Source organism: Epinephelus moara, chromosome 8 (genome assembly GCF_006386435.1).
Source record: "Epinephelus moara isolate mb chromosome 8, YSFRI_EMoa_1.0, whole genome shotgun sequence".
Lineage (NCBI taxonomy): Eukaryota > Metazoa > Chordata > Actinopteri > Perciformes > Serranidae > Epinephelus > Epinephelus moara.
Genome location: NC_065513.1, coordinates 23,417,212 through 23,442,050, shown reverse-complemented (window position 1 = coordinate 23,442,050; position 24,839 = coordinate 23,417,212). Strand labels below are relative to the sequence as shown.

At 40.1% G+C, this 24,839-nt stretch overlaps 2 protein-coding genes across 4 annotated transcripts in view; one reads left to right on the top strand and one right to left on the bottom strand.

The window, feature by feature from the left end:
- LOC126394395 (transmembrane protein 150A-like) overlaps positions 1–18,881 on the top strand; it is a 41,029-nt gene extending 22,148 nt beyond the window's left edge. The window contains exons 1-8 of one of the 3 annotated variants that reach the window (XM_050051196.1): positions 112–216; positions 10,035–10,311; positions 10,635–10,682; positions 10,811–10,897; positions 11,407–11,474; positions 14,112–14,239; positions 14,344–14,521; positions 15,928–18,881. In XM_050051196.1, coding sequence (XP_049907153.1) covers positions 10,247–10,311; positions 10,635–10,682; positions 10,811–10,897; positions 11,407–11,474; positions 14,112–14,239; positions 14,344–14,521; positions 15,928–16,229 — 876 coding nt within the window. In that variant the 5' untranslated portion in view covers positions 112–216; positions 10,035–10,246 and the 3' untranslated portion in view covers positions 16,230–18,881. Of the gene's footprint in view, positions 1–111; positions 217–2,998; positions 3,718–10,034; positions 10,312–10,634; positions 10,683–10,810; positions 10,898–11,406; positions 11,475–14,111; positions 14,240–14,343; positions 14,522–15,927 lie in introns of those variants that run through there. The other 2 variants (XM_050051195.1, XM_050051194.1) reach the window with 2 other exon arrangements.
- On the bottom strand, positions 18,344–24,219 carry rnf181 (ring finger protein 181). The gene is made up of 6 exons (XM_050051217.1): positions 24,123–24,219; positions 23,134–23,261; positions 22,511–22,647; positions 22,211–22,326; positions 22,022–22,096; positions 18,344–21,916 (listed from the first exon to the last, which is right to left on the bottom strand). Exons 2-6 carry the CDS (start codon positions 23,217–23,219, stop codon positions 21,857–21,859), a joined length of 474 nt encoding a protein of 157 aa, XP_049907174.1. The 5' UTR covers positions 23,220–23,261; positions 24,123–24,219; the 3' UTR covers positions 18,344–21,856.
- Between the last annotated feature and the right edge of the window lie 620 nt (positions 24,220–24,839).

Below are 24,839 nucleotides of genomic sequence, written 5' to 3'. Positions count from 1 at the left end.
TTAAGTGGTGCCATGAAATGAATGAGTTTGTCAAAAGAAACATTGGTTTGTAATATATGATTTTCGCAAACCGTTCTTACAGTGAAACTACCCGGTCTTATTTTGAAAAGCACAACCGGAAGCTATTAATGCGGCTAGCCTCGTCTGCTAAGAAAACGCTGTTTTTAAAGGGAAACCAAGGTTGTTGAGGTCTGTGGTGGGCATAGCGGGTTGAAGGTAGGTGTACACTCTTTTGTGTCCTGACTGTTTAGTTGGCGTCGGTGTTCTTTTTCCCCAAACCGCCTCTTATTTAGCAGCCCATCGCTTAGGTTAGCGGAAATCAAGATGCGAGCAAGTGTCAAGTCAAGACAACTGGTAAAGTGCAAGCTAACTGGCTAGCTAGGTTGAAGCTAACAAGGCTAACGGTACCTTTTCCCGGTTCACGAGAGCAGGCTGCCGAACTCCGTGATGTTGCTCCGTTCGTGTGGTTGCTGTAGTCCACTGTGAATGAGTGGATAAATATAATTCAGTGTGTATTAAAGTACATTGTCACAGTTTCATCGAGTCTTACAAGTACAGTGGCGAATATTTCCTCTGAATGTCTGCGGGGGTTGGGGGTGTCATTATGGCCCCCCTTGCCTATGATTTACTCAGCATCATGCTTTAAGCTGCTCCTGAGAGGCTAGTTAAGAACACTGAATGAAATGTAACAAAAAAAAAAAAAAAAAAGTATACTATCTGAACCATCTTACATCTGCAACCTGATTGTTAACTTTAAACCAGGTTTTTATCATTTGATCTGCTGTTCTTTATAAAATGTTAAACATTTTGTGTGTTTGTGCTAGGGCTGAACGATATATCGTTATCGTATCTATACCGAGATATGAACATGCAAGATATTTATATCCCAAAAGGCAACGATATTGACGATATAATTTCCCCGTGAGTTTCACCAGCTTGACCTGCATGTACAGCTCAGCCAATCACAAACATCCTTTTTACGCTTGCCCTAAATGTACAGCAAAGCCAGCCAATCACAAACATCCCCTTGAGCGATGGAGACGTGCTGCTGCTAGCAACTTACTAGTACATGCAACACATTTGCGACTAAAAATAGTTGTGTTCGAGCAAAATAAATCATTCAGCACGCTGTGTGAGTACAGATTTCAACCTGCAGCAGAAACGAAAGGCGAAACCTACCGGTTGTGAGTTGAATGGGGGTCACAGACGGGAATACGGCGGAGCGCTATGGCCGCCACAAGATAACGTGGTTTACCGACGTTTCGCCGTACGTGAAGAGCCTGGTGACGCGAGGCTACTGGCGACCGAGAAACCGGGCTCCAGGTGAATAAGTTGGTGTCATGACTGCCCAGTAGTACCTGAACAGCCGGGCTGTGGCGGCACCCAGGTATGTGATGTGTCAGAGGAAAAATGAGCCGTTCACATTTCCACAAACCTCACCGCACTTTAGGGACTGTTCTTTATTTGTCAGGGGAGGAGGGTGGCTGGTTGATTTTTTTATTTTATTTATTTATTTTATTTCAATCCCCCCTATGTTAATCACTTATTGATCCTGTTTTTGAAGTATGAATAAGTCAATAAGTAATTTATTCCATTGAAATATCATTGATGTATTATAGAAAAGTGATGCATCTTTTTATAAATGACAAAAGGCACATCTGCCTCATTTTTGCTGTGGTATCGTGAAACTTCCACTGGTATCGTACCGTGGGTCCCAATTTTGGTACCGTGACAACACTACCGAGTACTGTATGAACAGTGCCTTGCAATAAAAGACACAGCAGGGACATCTGGGGCCTCCTGTGTCAAGCCCAGGCAAGGTCGGATTGCTGATGCATTCAGTAGCATAATGCCATACCAATCAACGTCCAGCAGGCACAAAGACATTACAAACGCTATAACGTACCATATTGCTACACATGATTCCCGTGTATTCAGTCACTAAAGAGGGCTTCCAGAAAATGGTTCGGACTCGTTGTGTTTTGTTTTTGTTTTTTTATAAAGAATGCTTAGTTTTCACTGAACACAGTCATATCGTATCGTATCGGTATCGAGATATCTGGCATAAATATCTATATGAAATTTTCTCCATATCGTTCAGCCCTAGTTTGTGCATGGTTGTCACAAAGTGAGTTTCCACACATCTCTTTTTTACGCACATTTTCAACTTGTGCATTAAAAGACAGGGTTTTTGTGGATCAGTTTCAAATGGCATTGAATTAATTTATATTAAAATAAAGCCTTCACTGGTATTAAACGTCTTAAATTAACCTTTCTGATGTGTCATTGTGAAATCCCTAAATAATAAGGATCCACTGTCTGCTAGCTAGCTGTCACTGTACACTGGACAACAAGGGAAAGTGCAAATTCAATGAAAATTGGGCATTTATCCAAGATTTTGCGGCATGACCGAAATCAATCCAAGGCAATGCATAAGAGGCTTGGTGTATTTTATGCAAAATATTTTCCCAAACTCAGCATTATGGGAATCATGGCAGTGGAATCCTACATGTGGAGTGATTAACACACAACTTCCCAGAAAACCCACCACTGTCACCAGACATTTCTCAAAAAAGTCAAGTTTTATGTTACAATAAACATTTGGGTGAAATGGTCCCTATCTTTCAGTAATTGATATCAGGTCATGTTTTTACTTCAGTTTTGTTAATTGTAAAATTGGTTTTAGATTTCATCCCAAGTGACTGTTAAAAAGTCTAATGTCTAACCCTGAAAAAAAATCTTAAAATAATCCAAAAAATAATAATAAATCAGGCTTAGGAGTGCATATTGATTAAATATAAATGCGACATGCCAAATTATTCTGTTTGAAGCAAATAAAGAACTAAATGTCATTTAAAAGATGAGTGATATGGATGATTGTTTTTTTCCTCTCAAAATCACATATTGTATAAAGTACTTTAGTCCAGTCTTACCTGGGTATGGTCACCTGTAGTCTGAGTGGGTGGAAGTTTGCTGCATAGATCAGCCTCTCATTGGGCGGAACGAGCCACCCGCTGAAGTCCCGCCCTACCACCTCCGGTTGTGTAGCAGTTTTCAACTGTTTTCAACACGTCCTTTACTAACTTTTGTGGTGTTTGATCTTGCGGGGATGTAGCCATTTTTCTGCCATGGTTCGCGTCCTGTAGGCGATATTTTTGTGGCCGTGTTACTAGGGATGGGTACCGAGTTCGGTACTTTTATTGGTACCGACTGAATTCGGCCGGTAATCCCGAGTATCGATTCACGTAAAATCAAACGGTACCACATTTCGGTACCTGAACGCATCCTAGGGACTTCAAGAGTGGAGGAGTGACGTTTTCACTGCCTATTGTGAACGCAGCATTGTACGCACGAGAGCGTGATCACATCAGTGGCAGCTATCAGCAAAGCAGCATAGCTGAGAGAAAGAGGTCGAAGGTGTGGCTCCATATCTCAAAGTTTGATGCAGACTACGCTCGCTGCAATATTTGCGACACAAGGCCAGCTACGGAAATACCTCAAACCTGAGGAAGCACCTGGTCAAGCATAAGGTGTTTTTAAAGGCTGACGACTGCACAGTATTTGATAGCCTGAAAGTTAAGGCTACTTCTCCCGGCTAGCACACCTGCAGCTAGCGGCTCGTCGTCATCTGCAGCCAGCATCGGGGCAGAAGAAGTGGGATTAACATTCGATGATGACGACGGTGATTAAGCGGGGCATGAGCTGCATCGGTTCCAGGTAATTAATAGGGCTGTACCCAAATATTCGGATATTCGAATATTCGTTTCTATGGGTAGGTATTCGTTATGAAAATTTGGTATTCGATATTCGTTTTTTTATTTACTTTTTTTTTTTTTTTTTTACATTTTTTTTGGTGCTAAATGTAGTATTTTTGTTGTTGGTAAATGTAGGTAATCAATAAAAATCAAAACTTTTAAATTGCATTGTTAAAAATGTGAAAATATAGTATCGCCTACCAACGGAGCTTGTGCACGGCAGGCTTGAGCGCATCCGTCTGATGCTGTGGATCAAATTTTACCACTTTATCACTATTCCCTCTAACTTGTAGCTGTTTTTTCGTTATCTTTTGAATTTAATATGAATTATGGAACCGTTTTTGTCAACGTTTGTTTCCCCCGTTTTGTACAATAAATTATTGTTTAAAGTTTCAACAAGTTTCAACAACGGCCGCGGACTGTTACCTGCTCAACGCATCAGTACCTTCGGATGCCATGACAGTAATAGCCAATAATTTCAAAATATCATTTACAGACCGATTTAACAGACGATCACTGCTGCCCGACACGCAGGTCCATTTGCGGGTCTTGCGGGTCCCGCGGGATACGGGTTGACCCGCACATCACTATTCAGCTCAGTCTATAAATGCTGTACACAACAGTAGACATTATATTCTATTCAGGCCGGCAAAACCAGCAGCGCATCGGCTCTACAGTGCACGGCACTGCTGATTAACCATTTTATTGCAGCACAGAGTGTCTGCCAGCAACCAATTACTTGCAGAGGCTTCCTACAACTTGTTTCAGCGGTTCCGATTTAATCAGAAGACAAATTAAACAGGATGACTAGCCAATGTGAAAATCAAAAGAAAGCATAGAATAATGTACTGAAGGAGACTGTTGTGCCATCACATTTTTTTTGTGGTTTGAGAGCAAAGATCCGGTCGCTGCTGTGTAAAACTCCGCAATACAATTAGGTCCGAAAAAACTCAGTCTTTGAAAGGAGCCGAGCCTGGTGTAAAACCGGAGAGAGCAGGCAACACGGCCACGTTACACTCCCCCACACACGTTTTTCCCAGAGGGGAACGAGGAGGAATAGGAGGTAGTAGGAGTGGGTTAATTTTGTGCAATAAAAAGAACTGCTGCATAGTCAATTATATAGGCTACCTTTTGATATTATGTTACAAACAGTGTTAGATGTTGTTTTATCCTGTTTGATATTGAGAAATAAATGTTAGTTTTGACAAAAAAAAAAATTCTAAATGAAATATCCTTTATTACCACACATACATGCAAAAAAAGTACCGAAAACAGGTACCGTTGCGTACCGGTATTGATACCCAGGTACCGGGTATCGGTACCGTATCGGTTCAAATGTGAAAGGTACCCATCCCTACGTGTTACACCAAAACCCGGCAATATTTTTGCAAGTGCACCGTTGCTGTGGCACCGCCCAGACCGATTGTGATTGGTTGAAAGAAATACAAGCAGCTGGGGCGTTTTTTTTTCTCTAATCTTAAAGTGAGAGTCGGTCCAGCCAGACCTTATTTTCTTGAGAAAGGTCTGGTGAGCAAGACTAGGTCACCTGTAGTATAAAAATACATGCATGCAAAATAATGTACATCATAGCCCACGTTTTTATACTATAATAAGATTATAAAGTGAGTATATGGAGAACTGGAAAATGTCTGGCTCTAGTAACCCCCAATGGTAGTATCCAAACAGCAATTCACAAGCTACCTCTTTTGCTTGGTGTGGGTTAACAATGTCAGGTGATTGGCTGTTTTCCTATGTGTGTGCCCTGAAGGCTGCATGTTTTTATAGTTGCCTTTATGTGTTCTCCTGCTGTGATTTGCAAGCTTCACTATCTGGTGTGAACACTGTAAAACAACTCGGACTTGCAGTGAGTATTCCAGGCTTTGCTCAGAGTGCCATATTTGACAGCACTTCAGAGGCCTTTGCAGGCACTCTACTGCTGACTGTATATATTCAGAAGAGGGAACAACTACCATGTACACCAAACCATATGAGGAAACTGCTCACTTGAATGTTACATGTGCAGGAGAGCACATGGGTGTATGAAACAAAACTGCATGTGGACATGTTAATATGCAGATCTTGTCTGGGTGTTTGTATATGGAAATTACCTGAGAAAAGAAACCAAAATTTAAATATAGGAATCAAACTGGAAACACAGCTCACAGGACAAAATGTACTAACAATGTAACACTGCTGACCTGAGTAATAGGTGTTATATGGGTTAGCTGGGAATAAGCTTGTCCAAAATTGGCAAATTTTATAAATAAATGGGTTTCTTTTCTAACACGCTGTTACCTTAATGATGAACCAAAAACAAGAAGAGAAATTGAATACCAACTAACTGCTGGACAGTTTTTTTGTTGTTGTTGTTTTTTGTTGAATGTAAAAGTCAGATGTTTTATTTTAGAAAGAAAACCATGGTCCCCACAACAACCTGTAAAAATCCTGTCAAAAATTGTACCTAAAAAATTGGGTGGAGCAGACAACAGAAGATTGACAAGTGTTTGGCTTGCAGTATACACTTAACAAGTGTGATCAACAAAAGCTGGAAAATTGCTGTCAAATTTAATGTTGAGAGCAAATGTCCATACACTCACTGTGACTCAAGGTCTTTTTGTTTAATGATGTCCATGCAGATGGAGGAGCTTGTGTAGCAGATGGGAGTGGTCACTTGGGTGGGTGAGCGGGGGTGTTGGCATTCTGTCTGCAAACCTTAATCTTTAACCACATCAACTTCTTCCCTTTTAAAACCAACATATGCACCTGGTGACCTGAAAAAACAATTACCTCTAATGGTGCAGTAGGTGGAAATGTAAATAAGTCATGTGGTTTTTAACTATTTAATTTGAAAGTGTGATGGGGGAAAACTGCCTTAAAATGTCGACATGGTTCTCTTACTTTAGTTGAAAGCCCACTACATATGCCAAACTGGGAGGTCTCACTGTACACTATGAGAGAGTATCTAAACTAAGCACAAAAAGTAAGGAAATTTGTGTTTGGTAGATTATTTTTTTGTTGTAACAATGCTTCTTAGCAAGGAATCTTATACCGTTGGAAAGCCTGTTAATTTCCCTTTTAAATGGTACCACATTTGTAAGGAACATGCATTTGTGGGATGAGCAGCAGAGCTGAGTATGTGGGTTGCGCCCATGAAGAATTTGCCAAACCTTCTCTGCCAATGCCAAACAGTTTTTTTGTTTGTTTTTTTTGCTTTTGCCTGATTGGCACCTGATTGTCAGCACCTGTGAGCATGGGCCCTGCTACAGTGGTCAGCTGGTGTCTGCTCCAAGAATCGGCATGCCACGCTTGACTGATCTGGATAGGGCCCATGCGATAGGGCAACTTCAAGCTGGTGTTCTGCAAGACCAAGTTGCGGCTTTATTTCGAGTGAGCTTAAGTACCATCTGCAAACTGAAGGCCAAGTTCCATATAACAGGGGATGTCAGAGACAGGCCGTGGAGTGGGCGTCCCAAGAAGACGGCACCCCAAGAAGACAGTTTCCTCATCCTGTCAGCACTTAGGAACCGTAGGCAGTCTTCTATTCTATTTGCAGTCAAGGTTTGCAGGACAATATGGCCAACGGCTCTCTGCCCAGACAATCCAGAACAGACTGCACGCAGCCAAACTCAGGTCTCATAGGGCAGCCAGGAGGCCTGCCATGACTGCATTTCACCTCAGGCCTGTTTGCGCTGGTGTCGGCAACACATGCACTGGAACCTGAACGTGTGGAGGAACATTATGTTCAGCGATGAGTCCAGATTTGGCAAATTCTTCATGGGCGCAACCCACATATTCAGCTCTGCTGCTCATCCCACAAATGCATGTTCCTTACAAATGATGCACCATTTAAAAGGGAAATAAGCAGGCTTTTCAACGGTATAAGATTTATTGCGAAGAAGCATTGTTACAACAAGGAAATAATGTACAAAACACAAATTTCCTTACTTTTTGTGTTAGTTTACATTACAATATCAGATACATTGACAAATAATTTTTCTAATATTTCAGTTTTCCTCATTTCTTACATATGTATACAGTAACTCCTAATTCCATAGAAGCATAAACATTATGTTTATGTTAACAAAGTCTATAGGGCTGCAACTATCACTTTATCTGTTATTATTTTTCTGAATTGATTAGTCATTTGGTCTATAAAAAGGAAATGGTGAAAAATGTCCATCACAAATTCCTAAGGTGATCTGACAAAGTGACTGATTACTATTACTGATTGAAAAACAGATTTTAGAAAATCTTTAACAGTAGGGCTTGGAAAAAAAACTAAGTTCTGAAAATCTAAAAGGGTTTAAAAAAAAAAAAAAAACACAAATCACAACATCACTAATTAGAAACAGGGCAAAGGTTAACGCTGCACAGGCCTAAAATGGCTGTCAAGTCCATACTCACATAAGACATATTATAAAATGCACATCAAAAGACCATTACAGAATTATAAACACTGCCTTATTTGTAAGTTTAACCTTTCTTTGAGTTCAAGAGCTCCTTTTCATTTGTATTAGTTCAAGACGAGTTCATCTTGTTCACTGTATATTCCCTCAGAGCAAAAGGCACACTTGTGACTGTACACCATGTAAAATGATACGTGTTGTCTCACACTTCCCTTCACCACAGAGCTGACCTTGGCTGAGTCCTCATTCTCAAAAGGGTACACTTTGCCCCGACAGTACCTTTCACAGCTTCATGTTGCTGTTGATTTCTCTTCAAGAGGTGCTAGTCTTTCTGTCTCACAGTACTTAAGAAAAAAGTCACCATAAAACAGGGTAGCAAAAGCAAATCTATTGCATATTTGTGGACCATTTTGTTCAGAGCATGTGTCAGCCTTCTAAACTATTTACAGTAAAGGCCAGTTTTTTTTTTTCAGGCATTCAGAATCAAAGAGTAAGAGTTTCTCTTCATAAAACACATTTCCAGTCATGTTTAAACGGTGAGGGGAGGAGCATTACCCAGGAAGACCTTTAAAAACTAAACTCTGACACCCTCTCATGTCTTAAGACAATGTGAGTTTTTAGTCACAGAGTATATGATATTGCGAAGACTGGGGATTTTGCAGGGTAACGTTTTTGCAAGACTACAACTAGATTCTTGATATATTTATAATTTCTGAGGTGTCCACAAAAACACATAACTCTAAAAAAAAAGTAGTAGTCATATGTTATTCAGCTTTAATATTATCCATAAAAAAACTGTTTCTTTATAGACGTTACGTTGAATTTTGTCTCCTCAACTTGCCACCAGCCTCCATTGGTCAGCTGCGCTATTTCAGAATGAGGAGACCATGGAAATGAGAGGCTAACTGTTTCAAAAATTAAGATTTCTCACTAAAATAAGTGATGGTTGGTGGATCAGAAACACTGAATTAAATACAGACCCTTGTTACTCCACAATTCCACAAGTTTCACCTCCTTTTCCACAGTCCAAGAAAACCAAGACATTTTCACCCCTCCATATTTTCTCTCTTCCCAGTTTCTGTCTTTTTGTTTGGTGATGGAGAGAGCGCGCCTATTGGTTATTGACAATGTTCATGTCTCAAAATTTCATCATGTGCATGAGCCAAGACTAAAACTTAGAATAACGTTAAACATGTTTTATTTTATCAGAACATTAAGATGAGAAAAAGACTTGTGACAGGTCAGACTAAGTTTTATGACCACCTGACACCAAACCCCGGCTCCAGCAAAACTGATGATTTTGATTGATTGGTGATTTTATTCCGACATCTGAAGTTTGTCTGTGACAGTGAAATAGCTTGAGAAGTTGTTTGTTGTATAGTCGGCACCTGTTCAATTATTTGCATTCTTTTATTAGATACATTTTCAGTTTGGACTACGATCTTATGAGAAGAGATTTACAGTGATGTGAAAATGTTCGTAGGTGTGCAACATACAGACCGCAACTAGTTACTTCCTGTCAAACAGGCACAAAGGGTACATGCATGTCAACATGTCTGTCAACTGTAGTCATCATTGCTGTGTCTGAGGTACAGAAGACGTGATGCAGTTGCTCTTTGTTGCTTCTTGTTCTTTGAAGTCAGCTTTGTATGACAAGGCAAGAGACCCAAATGCAATACAGCTGCAATGTTGCATTTTGAGTGACATACAACTGCACAGTAGGCAACTACTGAATGAGAGAAAATAAGGCACACTGAATGGAAATATAAATTCACAAAATGGTAAACTTTAAAAAGTAACTACTGGAGGATAATTTACATCACAGATTTATTATTACAATATATTAAGTCAAATTCTTTCTCTCTTCTTTCAGGTTGCTGCAGGCTGCAGGGCCCTGTGGAGCAGAAGAGCTGTGCCATTCCCCCTTTTTTTCCTCTCATGTCCCCCCCTGTGTGTTTCCCTGTGTGTTAGTGACCCCATTCCCCCACCCGTCCCCCACCTGATCCCTCCTGTCGTGTTGCCACTCTAGCCCGAAGCCCCCCTCTCACCCCATGCTTGGGACAAAGCCAGCTCACTGCCAGCCCAATGACTGCCTGGATCGTCCTGCCTGTCAGCCTGTCTGCCTTCTCCATCACAGGAATATGGATAGTGTGAGTTACAGTAACACTTGATGATATCACAAATGCTGTCTCATTGTCATCATAATGTATTCACATTATCAGGTACACAGAAGGGAAAGTGGGTACAGATTTATTGGGTTGTGTAAATGGGCATCTCAAGCTATTTACATATATATCAGCACTGTCAGTTAATATTTGAGTATATTCACAGGTTCCAGTGAGTATCCTTTCCTGCTGAATGACCCCTTTTCTCATGCCCACTATAATCTTCTTTCTTGATAATAGTCCAGTGTACGTCAGCAGGGACTAGAGCACAGTGTTTGACATTTGCCACCTCTTGCTGTAATTTATAGGTATGCCATGGCTGTGATGAATCACCATGTGTGTCCTGTGGAAAACTGGTGAGTGATTCCTCTTTTGATCTGAGGAAATGGGCATAATATTCCACATCATTATATTTCTTTTAAATTGGTCAGATTCCACAGCTACCAGTAGCAAATGAACTGAACTCATTGTGTCACTGCTCCAGGTCTTACAATGTAACATGCACAGAGGAGCTGCCCCGACCCGGCTTCCCCAAGACATGCTGCACCATCCAGGACATCCCCCTCATCAGGTCGGCTATTCTACCGCTCCTCCTCTCTTTGTTTCTGCAGAATACAAAAGCAGTTTTGTGGCAGCAAAAGCCCCGAGGCATGAATTAGCACCTTGTTATGTTGTGGCTCTGTGACAGTCATTAACCCACGCTTTGTATAAACTGCATTAGTTTAATCTGCAAATAAGCCTCTATCCACGGGCAAGCACAAAAGAGCTCTTGTAAAAAGGCATCATGAGACTGGCAGGATTTTTTTCAGAGTATGTAGAGGAAAGGCCTCATCTCAGTTTCAGTTGTACTTTTAAATATGATATCAGAGCCAGTCGTTTTTATATTCTTGAATTTGTACGTGTAATGTACACATGTGTAATCATTATCACCTTATTCCTGTTCATTTTGACTGTACATGGCTGTCTGTCTTAGAAATACTGAGATGGTAAAGGGACTGGCCTTGCATACAGTGATATACGTAGGTGCAGCTATTCTCCTGCCTTTAATAATGAGAGCTGTTTTGTCTCCATGTGCTGCAGTAAATGTGGTTCCTACCCTCCTGAAAGCTGCCTGTTCAGCTTGATCGGCAACGTCGGAGCCTTTATGGGTAAGGCCTCGTCCTAACTGAATTTAAAACCATACTTACACACACACACACACACACACACACACAGACATAGGGTGTGTGCAAAACCTATGAAAGGAATAGTATGACATTTTGCAAATATGCCAATAACTTCTTTGCACATGACATCATGCATCAGTGCGCTGTTCAGATGGAGGGCGGGAAACTGGAGGCAAAGACTACCACCACTTCACAAATGCCTGTGATCTGTGCTGTCTGCGGCTGTTTCAAAACCTGTCAAATTGGGAAAAGGCAAAGGTCAACATAAGACCTAGTAGGTAGAAAATAGTAGCTACAATTAGCTAACGTTACCTTCTTCCGTTAGCCTGACTGCGGTACATCCATGAACAGAGTTGAAATATCAAAGACACTTACACTGGCACATTTACTCACCCTGCCAAAAACGAGGCAGTGCTCGTCTCAGTCGTGGACCCAACCGCACACAAATTAGGTATATCTCCCTAGACTCTTACACCTTCATCAGCTCACCATGTAACGTTAGTAACAATAATAATGTTAGGAGGTCTGGAGGATGAGGTTGTTTTAAAAGCAAAGGCTGTGTCCAAATCAGTCAAGTTGTGTTCATTTTGTATGGATCACATCCAACATGAGTTTCAATTTCTGAAAATATCTGCTGTCTTCAGGTTTATCTAAACCTTTTATTAGTCACGTTCCTTTATTTCCAAGTCATGCAGTATGTGGATTTATCACTTCCTGCCCTTCATCTGAATTTTGCATGTCATAATAGTCACACCAGTGATTGCAAACATGCTGTTCAGTTTTTTGCCAAGAGTTAGATGAGAAGATTAAATCCACTCTTGTGTCTTTATGGTAAACATGAAGTTACTGGCAGGATATGGTCAGTTTAGCATAGCATAAACACTCGATATAGCTAGCCGGGTGCTGTTTTTCCTGAGGGTGCCTTCAAAGCTTAGGTATAAATAAAGATGTGGTTTTACTGGGGGTTATGTGCCTGACTATTTCCTTGCCAGTGGCAATGACTTTCCAGAGACTTGATGTCTCTGAGTTTGCCAAGTGACCAGCGGTGACTCCAGGAAGTCTCAGCACATAACTCATAAAACAACAACTTGTTATTTTCCCTTTTTGCACAAACAAGACAATGTGTCAATTAGTGAGCTTTGGAGCTCGTCATACAGAAAACCAGACTAGATTCAGTCATTGTGTCAAGCTAACTTCATATTCAGTGTACAGACACACAAGGGTGGGTATCGATCTTCTCATTAACTCTCAGCAAGAAAGACAATAAGCATATTTCCCAAAAGTGTTGAATTAGTCCATTAAAATGATCTCCCTGTGTACAATCCCTTGACCCTCCCCCAAAAAACTAATGATGTTAAAGGGAGTATTCAAATCAAGCTTCTTTTTTTTTTTTTTTAAATTTTTTAATTTAGGTATCAGTTAAATATTCTTTAATATTTATTCTATGATGTAGTAAAATGTCAGTTCTCCACAAATATTGGGTGATGTACTGTAAAATTATGAAATACTGATTGTTCAATATGCAAAGATGCAAATTGGCAATCTGCGATTTACACCAAGTACACTAAATAAGACTGCTGGCATCTGCACAACAAGAGTAATGAATGAGTATAGCCGAGGTGAAAAGTGTTTGACAGCCATCTCATCTGTCCATTATGTGTGTTATATCAATCCTCCATGGTGCCCACAGATGTCGGCCACTAGCCTCCAAGAGATATGGAGGGGCTTGAAATAGCCTGTGCTCTCTAATCAATAATGAATGCGGCTTTCCTTCCACTTCCCCCCTCTGTCCTTTCCCCTACATGTACCCTCCATGGCCTTCCTTCTTTGCTCCTCCTCCACCCTGTCTGGTGTCATCACCACTCAGCTCTGCCCTAATTTTCACCCTGTGCCTTGAATTGCTCTCCTGCTGTTTTCACTATCAATCTGTTTCTCCTAATTTTCCAGTTTTTCCATCTTTCATGTTTTATTGCGTTTTTGTTTTTGTTTTTTCAACATTTAATTTCAGTCTGTTCTCAGCTCCCTCCTCTCTCACTTTGTTTCTCACTAGTGTAAACCCTGCCTGGATTCTTTAGTTTTGACCTTTGACTTCCTCACTGTTGTAGATCGGTGTTTTACTGCCTTTGTTGGTAGCACTGTAACAGACAGCAAGCTGCAGGCTTATAGTTTTCATACACTGATGATGCTAGGCCTGCCAAGAAGAGTACCCCCTCGTGCAACCAGAGATGTCAATTACTTACAGAATGCATCCTCTCTGAGACAGCAGTAAAAACAAATCAATCTAGCATCTATCAAAACGGTGCAGTCACTTGACAGTCCAACAGCTGTAGGTAAAACTATGAACAAGCAAGAGCATCAAGTTTAAACAAGCATTTTGGATTCTGACAAAGTGTGTATAATACCTTCTAATTCCTGAGTTCCCCAGTCAGCTCGAGAACAGAAAAGAGCCCATTTGTTTTCCGTTCCAGTACTTAACTGAATTAACTATACCACAATGTTTTAATTTCCACTAACCCACAGATTCATATCAAACGGCTTCTCCTGATGCATTGTGCTGTGTTTTTTTCTATTTGTGTAATGGATGCACTGTAAATGTGTATGTCCTCCTCTGTCCTGCAGTGGTGATGGTGTGCCTTCTGCGCTACGCCCAGGTGATAGAACACAGCCACCGATGTTGGGTCAACACCAGCGCTCTGGTGTCCGGCTGCACCAATGCTGTGGGCCTGGTTATGGTGGGCAACTTCCAGGTAAACACGAACACACTTAATTCAAAATTTGGTGACCTTTTGCTTCTATTTTTTGCCCTCAGATGCGTTGATACAACCCTGCTGACTGCGGTTCTGTTTGTCAGGTTGATCACGCCAAATCTCTACACTATGTGGGTGCCGGTGTGGCATTTCCAGCAGGGCTGCTGTTTGTATGCCTGCAGTGTGTGCTCACCTACCGGGTGGCTGTGACCGCCCTCGACTACTGGATGGCCCATTTTAGAGTGGCTCTGGCACTGGGAGCCATGGTTTCCCTCGTCCTCAGTATCCTTTACTTACTAGTGGGACGTTCCACTTGTTGTGCAGATACAGTAGGTGTTGTATTTAAACACAATTTTTCACGTGTTTCTGTGTGTGTATTTTGAGTTATTTTAAGTACATCATTTAATCACAAGACAACATGACATAGCTTACTGGTTGCCAGCAGCAATACTTTTCGACTGGAAGACACACAGTCCTGATAGTTGTTAGCTTGCCATCCTCTGGCAACGAGCCACAAAGTCTGTTGTTTTGTAGTTTTACCCTCCAACAACTTCACCCTCCACTCTGTAGATCCACCAGCAGAAACCAAGCTATCCACCCTCAGCAGCACACTGGCAGAATTATGGAGTTTATGGAGTTTATTAGTCGCAAGAAAAATCACTTGGTTTTGTTTTTATTGAGGGCTACTAATTTTAGGGCTAATAAATGTTCTTATGTATGTTAACAGGTGTAAATTACTTTAAAAAAATATTCTGAATATTTTTTTCACATTCCAAAAATGATAAAGTGGTCTTAAAATGACAATATCGTCTATCACAATTATTTCTGGGACATTATGTTGTCCTACAAAAGTAGTTTAGGTCAACAGTTGGAGGGACCTGATATTGTTGGTCCTTGCACACTGGAATGACTCATTGGGCTAAGCCACTGTTATTGGTTATAACCTGATTTTTCTTCATATCAAAAATTATGTGGTGTAGTTCCTGGTTGCTGTCTTCCCTGTTGCTCCACCTTGTTAGTTAACCATGTCATGGCTCTACCGAGCCATTTTGAGATCAGTGCACTCAGGTGGTGGCATACCGATAAAACATTGGAGAGACCTCTTGTTTTATTTTCCTTTTGGCTTCACTAGCCTTGAGACACTCAGTTAAGATGATTGTGCCTCAACTTTGAGACAGAACAGTAAAGCCAAGATAACATCTGTCTGGGCTCAGTTTCATCGGTCTTTCCGTCCGCTCTTGTCTAACAACTGGGATGCCGATTGCGTCACTTCGTATGCTGGCCTCTCTTCCCTGCCTGCCTCTCGATGACGTGCAGGAGGACTGTTTTTTCTCCAATACTCATTATTGTCACCTTTATTCCTTTGAAAAGGGATGAGACCCAGGTTAATGGAAATGATCTGATAAATAAGAATTCTATCTGAGGTTAAAATTCTGCGTTCACTGACTCGTATTTGATTTTTAAATCCATCTGAGCTGCAAAGCCAATTTTAATTTAACCCTAATGATGTAATGAATTCACATTTGGCCCCCTGAGGTTAAGCTGCTTGTCATATTTCTCATCTCATTATATCATGGATTTGGCTTGGGCTCTTTCCTGTGCCTCTGTGGATTCAGTGAAATAGGAGAATGAGTTTTATTTGTTTTGTACCAGAGATGTTTGTCCTCCTTAACTCGCCCTCCTTCCAGGCGGCATCTTCTTCATCCACGAGAGTTTCATTTTGCAGCACACTGCCGCCATCTGTGAGTGGGTCTTCACCGTGGACATCTTGGTCTTCTACGGCACCTTCACCTACGAGTTTGGCACCGTCACCAGCGAGACCATGATGGCAGGCCTGCAGCAGAGCCATCACCACGGCTCAGGGGTTATCATGGGCCCCAGGGCGCGGAGCTCAACAATGGGCGGGGCGACTAAGGGCCTCAAGTCCCCCGGGGGCAGCAGCACGTCCACACATCTCAACTGTACCCCTGAGAGCATAGCTATGTTGTAGCTCTGCATCGCTGCCCAAAGGTCTAACATGTCACTGCAGAGGTGTTTGATGGGCTCCCACAGGAAGGCAAGGCAACAGAGGTAGCCGATGGAGGAAGAGAGAAGGTCCTGATATCTTTAACCATTGAACCAACACCAGGTTATCCCATCTTTAATGCTGTACTATCTTTTTCCCCCCCAATGTTGGTGCAAGCCACTACAGTCAAATGTACTGTAGTGATGATGAGTGGAGGCTGAATGTGTGGAGCCAGTCTGAGTACTGGAACCATGAATGTTATCCAAGATGGCTGTTGATTTGGGCACTTGTTCACAGGAGTCGGTTGTTTTCTAATGACACTTTTTTCTTTGCTTTTTATAACTGTGCACCACTGGTGCACCCACAAAGTTATTATCCCCCTGCCCAGACACTCCTTCATGAACTACCCAGTGCTTTGCGTGGCCCACCTGTTTTGGCCTTTTGCTTATCTCTGCACGGCACACTTTTTGAATGAGAGAATAACAATTTTTGTTTGAGTTTTGAATTTGCGTAGTAAGTAGAAAATATTGAATGTTTGAGAAGTGAATAATTAACAGTTATGTATGTTTTACAGGCTTTAAGCGTACGGCCTTTTTAAATCAATTGAGCATAAATTATCCATCAAACAATTGGCAAAAATCATTTATTTCACTGACAGTTTTATTTGGTTGCACAGATGATTTTGACTGCAAATTTTGATGGTATTTTTGAATAATTTTACAAACTATATGCGTATCTTGAGCCACTATCATTCTTAAGATTGTTTTTTATGTCATTGGTATGCGAGTGCAGCATGGCTGTGAAAGAAAGCTCTGCTGTGTTGTAACTAGGACCATCACAGTCACTTTTAACTGAGAATCTCTGTAGTCGTCTCCCTTGATGTCATTCCATTATTTTCCCACGTTGCATAATCTGATGGTTCTTTTGTAACCTTTACATTTCATGCGACCTTTTTGTTTCTGTCATGCCTGGTGCAATAATTGCCATCAATCATTTGATAATTTACACTCCGCTGGAGTGAATAATGCCTTTTTCAGTATGTTGGTGTCGATCACAGGGCTTTTTCTCTTTTTTTTTTTTTTTTTAAGTAACACCAAGACATTTTAAGTGACCTACATCTCATGGTAAAATAGATGTGTAAAGGTAAAACTGTAGTCTGACTAATGAATTTACAGAATAATTCTTGCTCTCACACTGTTTTGATTCCAGGCTGGACCCTTGGAAGCCTTATTTGAGTTTTCAGAACAGGTTTTCTGTTAAATATGAAGTGATGTTACAGGGAAAGTTTTGTTAACTGAGAGATGAATTTGATGCTTGTGTGCCATAAACCTCGTAGCGTCACAGTGGCGTCAATATAGTGTTATAAACAGACAGTACCATACAGGTTGTAGACTGGAAGGAAAGTGTGTCATTGAGGTTTTTGTGTGATTTCCTGTTGCCAATTTCTCAAAGTGAATTATCTTAACACCAGACTGCCACAAACTACCACTCCTCCAACTAAAGCTGACTAATGCCACACAGTTTAGGTTACACAAGTTTTTAGTTAAGTGAGCGAACTATTTCTCTGTGAGACGGCTGAGAAGTATGTTTCATAACAGTATTCTGCCCTCTGCGTAGTGTTGAAACATTTTTGACTGTCTAACCACTGGATGCCAGCAATACACATTTTTAAAAAGGTCACATCACCTACCTCTTATCTTTTGTGGGTTTGATGTTCTGAGGCAAAAGCTAGAGTTCCACCATATTTTCCATCTCACAACGGTTTGAGGTCGAGCAAAGTATTTAATATTATGCTGGCTCAGCAATCCACAGCTTGATCCACAAAACCCTAACAAGTGTCAGCATTTGACAGGACAGTGGATCTGCTGTTTTACGAGCTGCGTAATCACGTGTCAGGTCAGTTTTCTTTACTTTTGTGCAAATTATTTAAGTTCCCATTCTTTCTGGGACTGCAGCAATCCTGTGTTGTTCTGCAAATCTCGCCAAAAAAGACTGGAATCCACTGGAGTTTTGACCGGTATTCTGTGTGTCAGTAGGAGGTGTATGAGTGCACTGTTTTAGCCTTATCCCTCGTGCTGTGCCAGGGGAACATGTTCAGATTTTCTTTTTTGTGTGTTTTTGTGTTCAGCTGTAGCCTATTTCACCAAACTGTAACTATGTCACACTGTGTGACTACAAATGGCAGCTTGTATGAGCCCTCACACCAGGGTTGGATTTATTCTGTAACAGCGTTTATTCCATAATACCATCTTCCACAGGCCAAAATTTAAAGGTGGATTTTACTATTTTTTCCTTTTTCTGTCAAAATGTACACACCAGTAACTGTCATATGATATATTTGTTGGTGGGAGAATCCTATATTACTAAAGGCTGCCTGACCTGTACATGTCTTGAACTCTTGCAACAGCAACCCAGAAACAGTGTCTATAAAAATGTATTAGTCGGATTTCCTCGTTTTGAAAAATATGTAAAAGAATGGTAATGGAGTCCGAGAAATCCCCAGAACAAGTTTAAAAACACAGATTATTTTGTTTCCTTTTATAAATTATGTAAATATGTATGATTTGTCTATCATTTAGGTATTTTCATTTGACAGAGATTTATATTCAAATATGAAATAAAAATGATAAATTATTAGATGTTTTGCACGGGTTGTTCTTGCTGTTGTCTTTGTAAACATTGTCAGTAAGTTGCTGCCCAACACAGAGGACAATGACGTATTCATGCAGTACTTATGTAGACCATGTGGAATAGTTTTTCTACCATGCTAAAACTATGGTTAATAGTCAGAGTGGTTGCTTTTATTTAAAAATGTCTTTATTTGCAAGCAGAAATAGAAACAACTTTTGGCAGAGCAGATGACAAAGAATGGCTTCTACTGAACAAATTCAAGCCCCATTATCATATTGTGGAATATTTCAGTTAAATAAAAAAAAAAGAAGAGGGAAGAGGTAGGGAGATTACTTCCACAAAGAAGGTTATGCTTTTGGTTTGGTTTATTTGTATGTCAACAGGCTTGATTTAACTTAGTGGAAAGGTGTTGCATAGGCCAAAAAAGAACCCATTATAATTTGGAGCAGATTCGAATCACTTCCTTCTACACAGCGATATAGGGACGGGTGTAGTTCTTAAATAGTTCCTACGTAAAACTGACATTGCTGTTGAGTTTTTCAAATATGTTTTGGTGCTTTGAGCACCACATGCTGAATGCCATAGTTCTGTAATACTGGAGAAAAGGCAGACATTTCTACAGCCGAGATCTCCAACTCTTGACAACTCATGTAAAAACAATGTACATGAGAGAGAGAGTCTGACACATACCATGTCCCTCCTCCTCCCACTGCGTCTAATGGCATTTGCTAGACTCTACTGTGGCTCACCAAAAACAACAAATTAGAGCTGAGGAGTCTCTAACGCAGCTGTCAATTGTTTCAGTCACGACTCGTGATCTAAGGTCAAACTGTCAAACTAGGCAGTGCTGATCAAATATGAATCAAGATTCTGTCACTGCATTGCCTGTTTCTCACCTCAAATCTTTTCAGTAACATATTTTAGTGACTGTTTAGCTGTAAAATGAGAAAGTTTGCTCTATTCAGTGGACAGTGCTTTGCATCGGTTAGACTGTCTCCAACATGGCAGCTGGGTCACAATCTTTCTAAAAAATTCAGGGCAAGTTAGATCATGGGTGCGGTCAGAGCAAGTAGAGGGGGCCCCTGGTTCACATTCATTTCGATGCCTCACATCAGCACAGCAAACTTTTGGACTGGACTTTCTTTTATTGTTGATTTTCTTCAACTATAATTAGTCTACTGTGGTACTACTATATATTTTACTTTAGGCTACTGTATAACCACACTATAGGTAGCTTAAACTGTATTGTATTATCTAAAAAGACACCAAAAATTAACCAAATTTATTTTATTAAGACAATTCAACATTTTTCAGTCAATCTGTGTTGGAATATAAAAGACCAGTAAACTTCTCCATGCACATCCGTAAGCTATTTATTGCTGCTTCACAACACCAGTGTGGGACAGGCGAAAACAGATAACCCATTCTTCTCAGTGTGTTCATATTTAGAGAAAAAAAATATTTGTGCCACCAAATATGCAGCACAACTGGAGCCCCGAAGGAAAAACAAAACACAGCTTTCCTTAACACGCTGTGCGAAGTGAACATGCTCTGTAGACCTGCTTAAAATCAACAGAAAGAATTAAGGAGAAATATTTTGTGTTTTCACATTCACAAGCTGCCAAACAGACGTGTATCAAAGTACATCTGAAGAACAGATGATTTGTCTAACCTGTTTTCTGCACTACTGTTGGTTTAAACTCACAACCAAGCTGAGCAGTGTCAGCAGGTCCAAGTATGTGTGTTAAGACGTGAGCACCAATGGCAAACTGAGTTTTTCCCAGATTATTGCTGTGGTTTGAAAGCAGTATAAATCAACATGTGATGTAGAAGCATCAAAATCAACCCAGACCATACTGGTTATGTTACTGCTTGTTCCTCTGTCCAGGCCTGTGGAGAGGAGATGCAACATCATGGGACAAGTTAAAGGGGCACTCCAAACAATTGTACACATGAAGGTCAGTTTACTCAGCATGAGTAGTACGACTCACAAAAATAATGTCTTCTGTGGCTCTAGATGAGCTTTGTCCAGTTTGTCCTTTGGCTTGGAGACTACACATTTACAGAGAGCCTGTGTTACACTGACGGCAAGGTGTGAAAGACAGGCAGGAAGGGTCTAACATCATGCATAATGAGAAATGTAGGATCCAGCATCTTTGGAGTTCGACCTATACTAGAAATTATAGATCAAGATATTTCGACCTCTGAAATGTCAAAGTTGAAGAACTTTGACATTTCTTCTTTCACTATGTCTTTAATTATTATGCAGAATTGATGTGAGTGTACACTATTGATACTACACTGCTGGAGTGCACTTCCAAAATTCTCTCAGATTTAAACAATATTGTGTAAAAACAGTCCTTGATTAAAGCATGTTCATATCTTTAAATTATTCATATTAATTAGACAAAAACAACTCAACAGATGTCTTTTTTATATTTAAAGCTCATTGATTTTATATTTAGAAAAAGGAATGAAGACGCTGAACTAAAATGTTTCAGGCCTACTGTCCAAAGCATAGCCACCTTAGAATATATTTGTCCTAACAAGTAAGAAAAGAGCATTTATCCAACTTAAAGATCAGCATTATTTAATGTTCCTATGTCTTATGATGCATTCAAGCCATGTCAAATGAATGGAAGGAACAGGAAAATCCTCTGTTACTGTTATTATTGTGTTGCATATTTGTAATATTGGGTTTTATTTAGATGGAGCTGCCTGTGATGGTGGCTTTGCAGCCATTTTGCTAACAATTTCCTGTAGCTCTGTAGCTTTGTTTTGTCAATTTGGAGATATTGTAGATGTCACTGATGTTTCTAACTCTTAACTACAAATATGAGGCAGACACGGGCATGATATCCTCATGCTTGAAATTACATTCTGTATGACATGGCATGAACACAGCATAGTGCATATTTGTAAAATTTATAATGTCAAATTTAGTACAATGTCACTGTGCCACAAACTTGCACCACAGCATGTCATGTGTACATGGATCCATGTAGGTCTTCCAGCCTGTGCTCTCTCTGTCTTCTTCTCTCCTGCAGGACAGAAAACACTATTCAGCCAGGCAGAGACTGATGTCATATTGACAGCACAGCTAGGACATAAGGATTGTACCATCCCAAGCATGTTTACACACTCACCTTGTCTTTTTTAAACTCCTCATACTCTGGATTGTCGGTCGGTAATTCAAGTCGGCAGAGTGGACAGGAGTTAGTCTGTATTTGCAAACATACAAAAGATTTAAAAGGAGTTCTAAATAGCCACTCAAAGTTTTCCATTACATGTCCGATGTACAATGAAATTCTGAATTATTAATTTGTCAGCTTTACCTTGCCCAGCCAGGGCAGTATACATCCTGAGTGGAAAAGGTGTTTGCAAGGCATTTCTCGAACCGTCTCTTGTTCCTCGAACTCCAGCAAACACACGGGACACTTGAGACCTTTGTCTGTGAAAACAAACAAACAGACTAAATCACTCCCTACTTTCTCTGAGCCTGTCTGTAAGCATGATCTCTCCATCTGCCATCGTCACTTTCTTCCTCTACATTTGTTTGATGTCACTAAAAAAATGACTGATCATGAATATAAATGTAAAACACAATTAATTCTACCAGAGTTGATGTCTGTCACCTGCTTGCTCTGGAGAAATGATGACCACGGTAAGGGTCTGAACAGCAGTTTTGGCAGCTGGAGGAGGAAGACGCTGGTCCCAGTCTGACAAGTCAAACGCCCCTGAGTCAAGTAAGTCCAAGCCCTGCATTAAAGACCTACACACAAAGACCAATAGTCAATCACAACACTGTACACTCGTGATCAACGTAACGCAATGAAAGGGGAACATCACCTAAACTAAGAATTCCGATGTTCCATGGTCTGGGAAAGTTCAATCAATATTTGTGAACATGAGGTTCCCTCTCTCAAAGCCAGAAACCAAACAAAACAATCTCAAACTTGTGATGTCATAGGGTATAGTCTGGAGCTGCTCCACAGACAATGAATGACAGCCTGACTTGTGGACCTACAGTGTGTGTTTTCTTTTTTATACCCAAATGAGCTTTATTTGATTGTAGTGTTTTCAGTTCTGAAACAGAAAATGTACCCATATACAGAGATTCTTCCCCTGGCTGCTCTCAGTGTCATCTTCAACATCTTTACCAAGTCATTGTCTATGGAGCAGCTCCAACTTTACACCCTATGACATCACAAATTTGAGTAGTTCCCCTTTAATGTGTCTGAAGTGTGTTTAGCCTCACCTGGCCAATTCAAGAAGTGCATTCTGGCGATACTGTTCCTCAGGGTTGGTGGGCTCACAGTCATGTTCATCAAAGTAAGATGCCATCTTGGTCCCGCCAACGTTTGTGCCCTTTTAGCATTAAGATACCTGGGAGATACATGGATGCTGAATGTTCATTCTCATTTTTCAAAAACACAAAAAAATCAACAGCTGATATTTCACATTACAGATGTGGGGTTTGACAGAACCCCTTTAATTTAGGACTGGGCGATAGAGAGAAAATCAAATATCCCAATACTTTTTACCAGACCACTTAATATGGATATTGCAACGATACTGTAGTGATTTATCCCACGAAATATTTACACACTGAGGTTTTCGACAAACAGTAAGTGAGTGAAGGCAAATAACAGAGCAGCTATAACAGCCTGATAAGTTCAGAAAATTACATGACGTTACTTTAAAACCAGACAACACTTACAATTTAACGATGTCCAACATCTAAGACGACATCTAGTCTCCTATCACGATATCCATATAATATCAATAATTTGCCCAGTTCATTAAGTGATTAATAAATAACCATCACTTGACACCAGAGCACTGTAACTACTTTTATTTGACTGTCAGGACCGACTCTTCAATTCAACAAACACACATTATTAACAACAGTGTTCATTAAATGAAAAATGCAATTGTTTTGCTTTATTCCCCAAAAACATTTTTCAACTGAAAAAGTTCCTCAAATGATGATAAACTTAACGCTTATATGCCGAATGGTAAACAACCTCAAATTACTGAAAAACAACATGTAACACATCTTTATATGAGGTTATTTAATTAGTTTTGTATTATTGTTATTGTGTTATTATAATTGTAATAACAGAGGCTCGGCTCCTGTCACGGTCTGACGTTAGCATAATGGTTCTTCCGCTTGTACAAAAACACATAACGAGCTGTAGAAAATAATACAGTGTTCACCAGACTTCACAAATTAGCTTGACTTACCTGAAATGTTAGCAACGATAAATAAACATGTCATTCTTCCGAGTATGATGACTTAACCACGTGGTACTCTGCCCAATCACAGTAGAGAATCTTCTTCTTCTTCTACAAGTTTTATGGCGGTTGGCAAACGATCGTATTGCATGACCGCCCTCACCTGGTTTCAGGCGTGTACTGCTGTTAGAAATCTGTCAAGTCTAATTAATGTCTGATGATTTTCTCTTAAGCCTTTAGTGTACACACTAAAAAAAGCAATGGCTTTTTTCTTTGTATTTTTATATATTTCCTTGGTGCAATAAAAACCAAAATCAATGTTTTGCTGTGTTTTAAATATAGGCCTCTACCAAACACAGTTGAGAAGTCACTTCATGGTATATGTAAAACAGAATTAAAAAAAATTATAAACCATATACTGTTGTAATGCTTTTTATATATTAGTATACCAGCATATATCATTTTTTACCATCAAATTAGTAGTATTACCAGGATTAGTATTATATATATGCAGTTATTTTACCATTTCCACTCTACCAGGCATTATGGTACTTTGAAAATCTCAGAAATGGTAAAAAATCATAGATGTTTTTTTTTTTTCATCAAATATATAATGTAATAACATCAAATATATGGTAATAACAACAGTGAATGTTCATCCTTTTTTTATTTCACCAAAAAAAAAAATAAAACAAAAATCACTGTCTTAGCATCACTACCTTTACC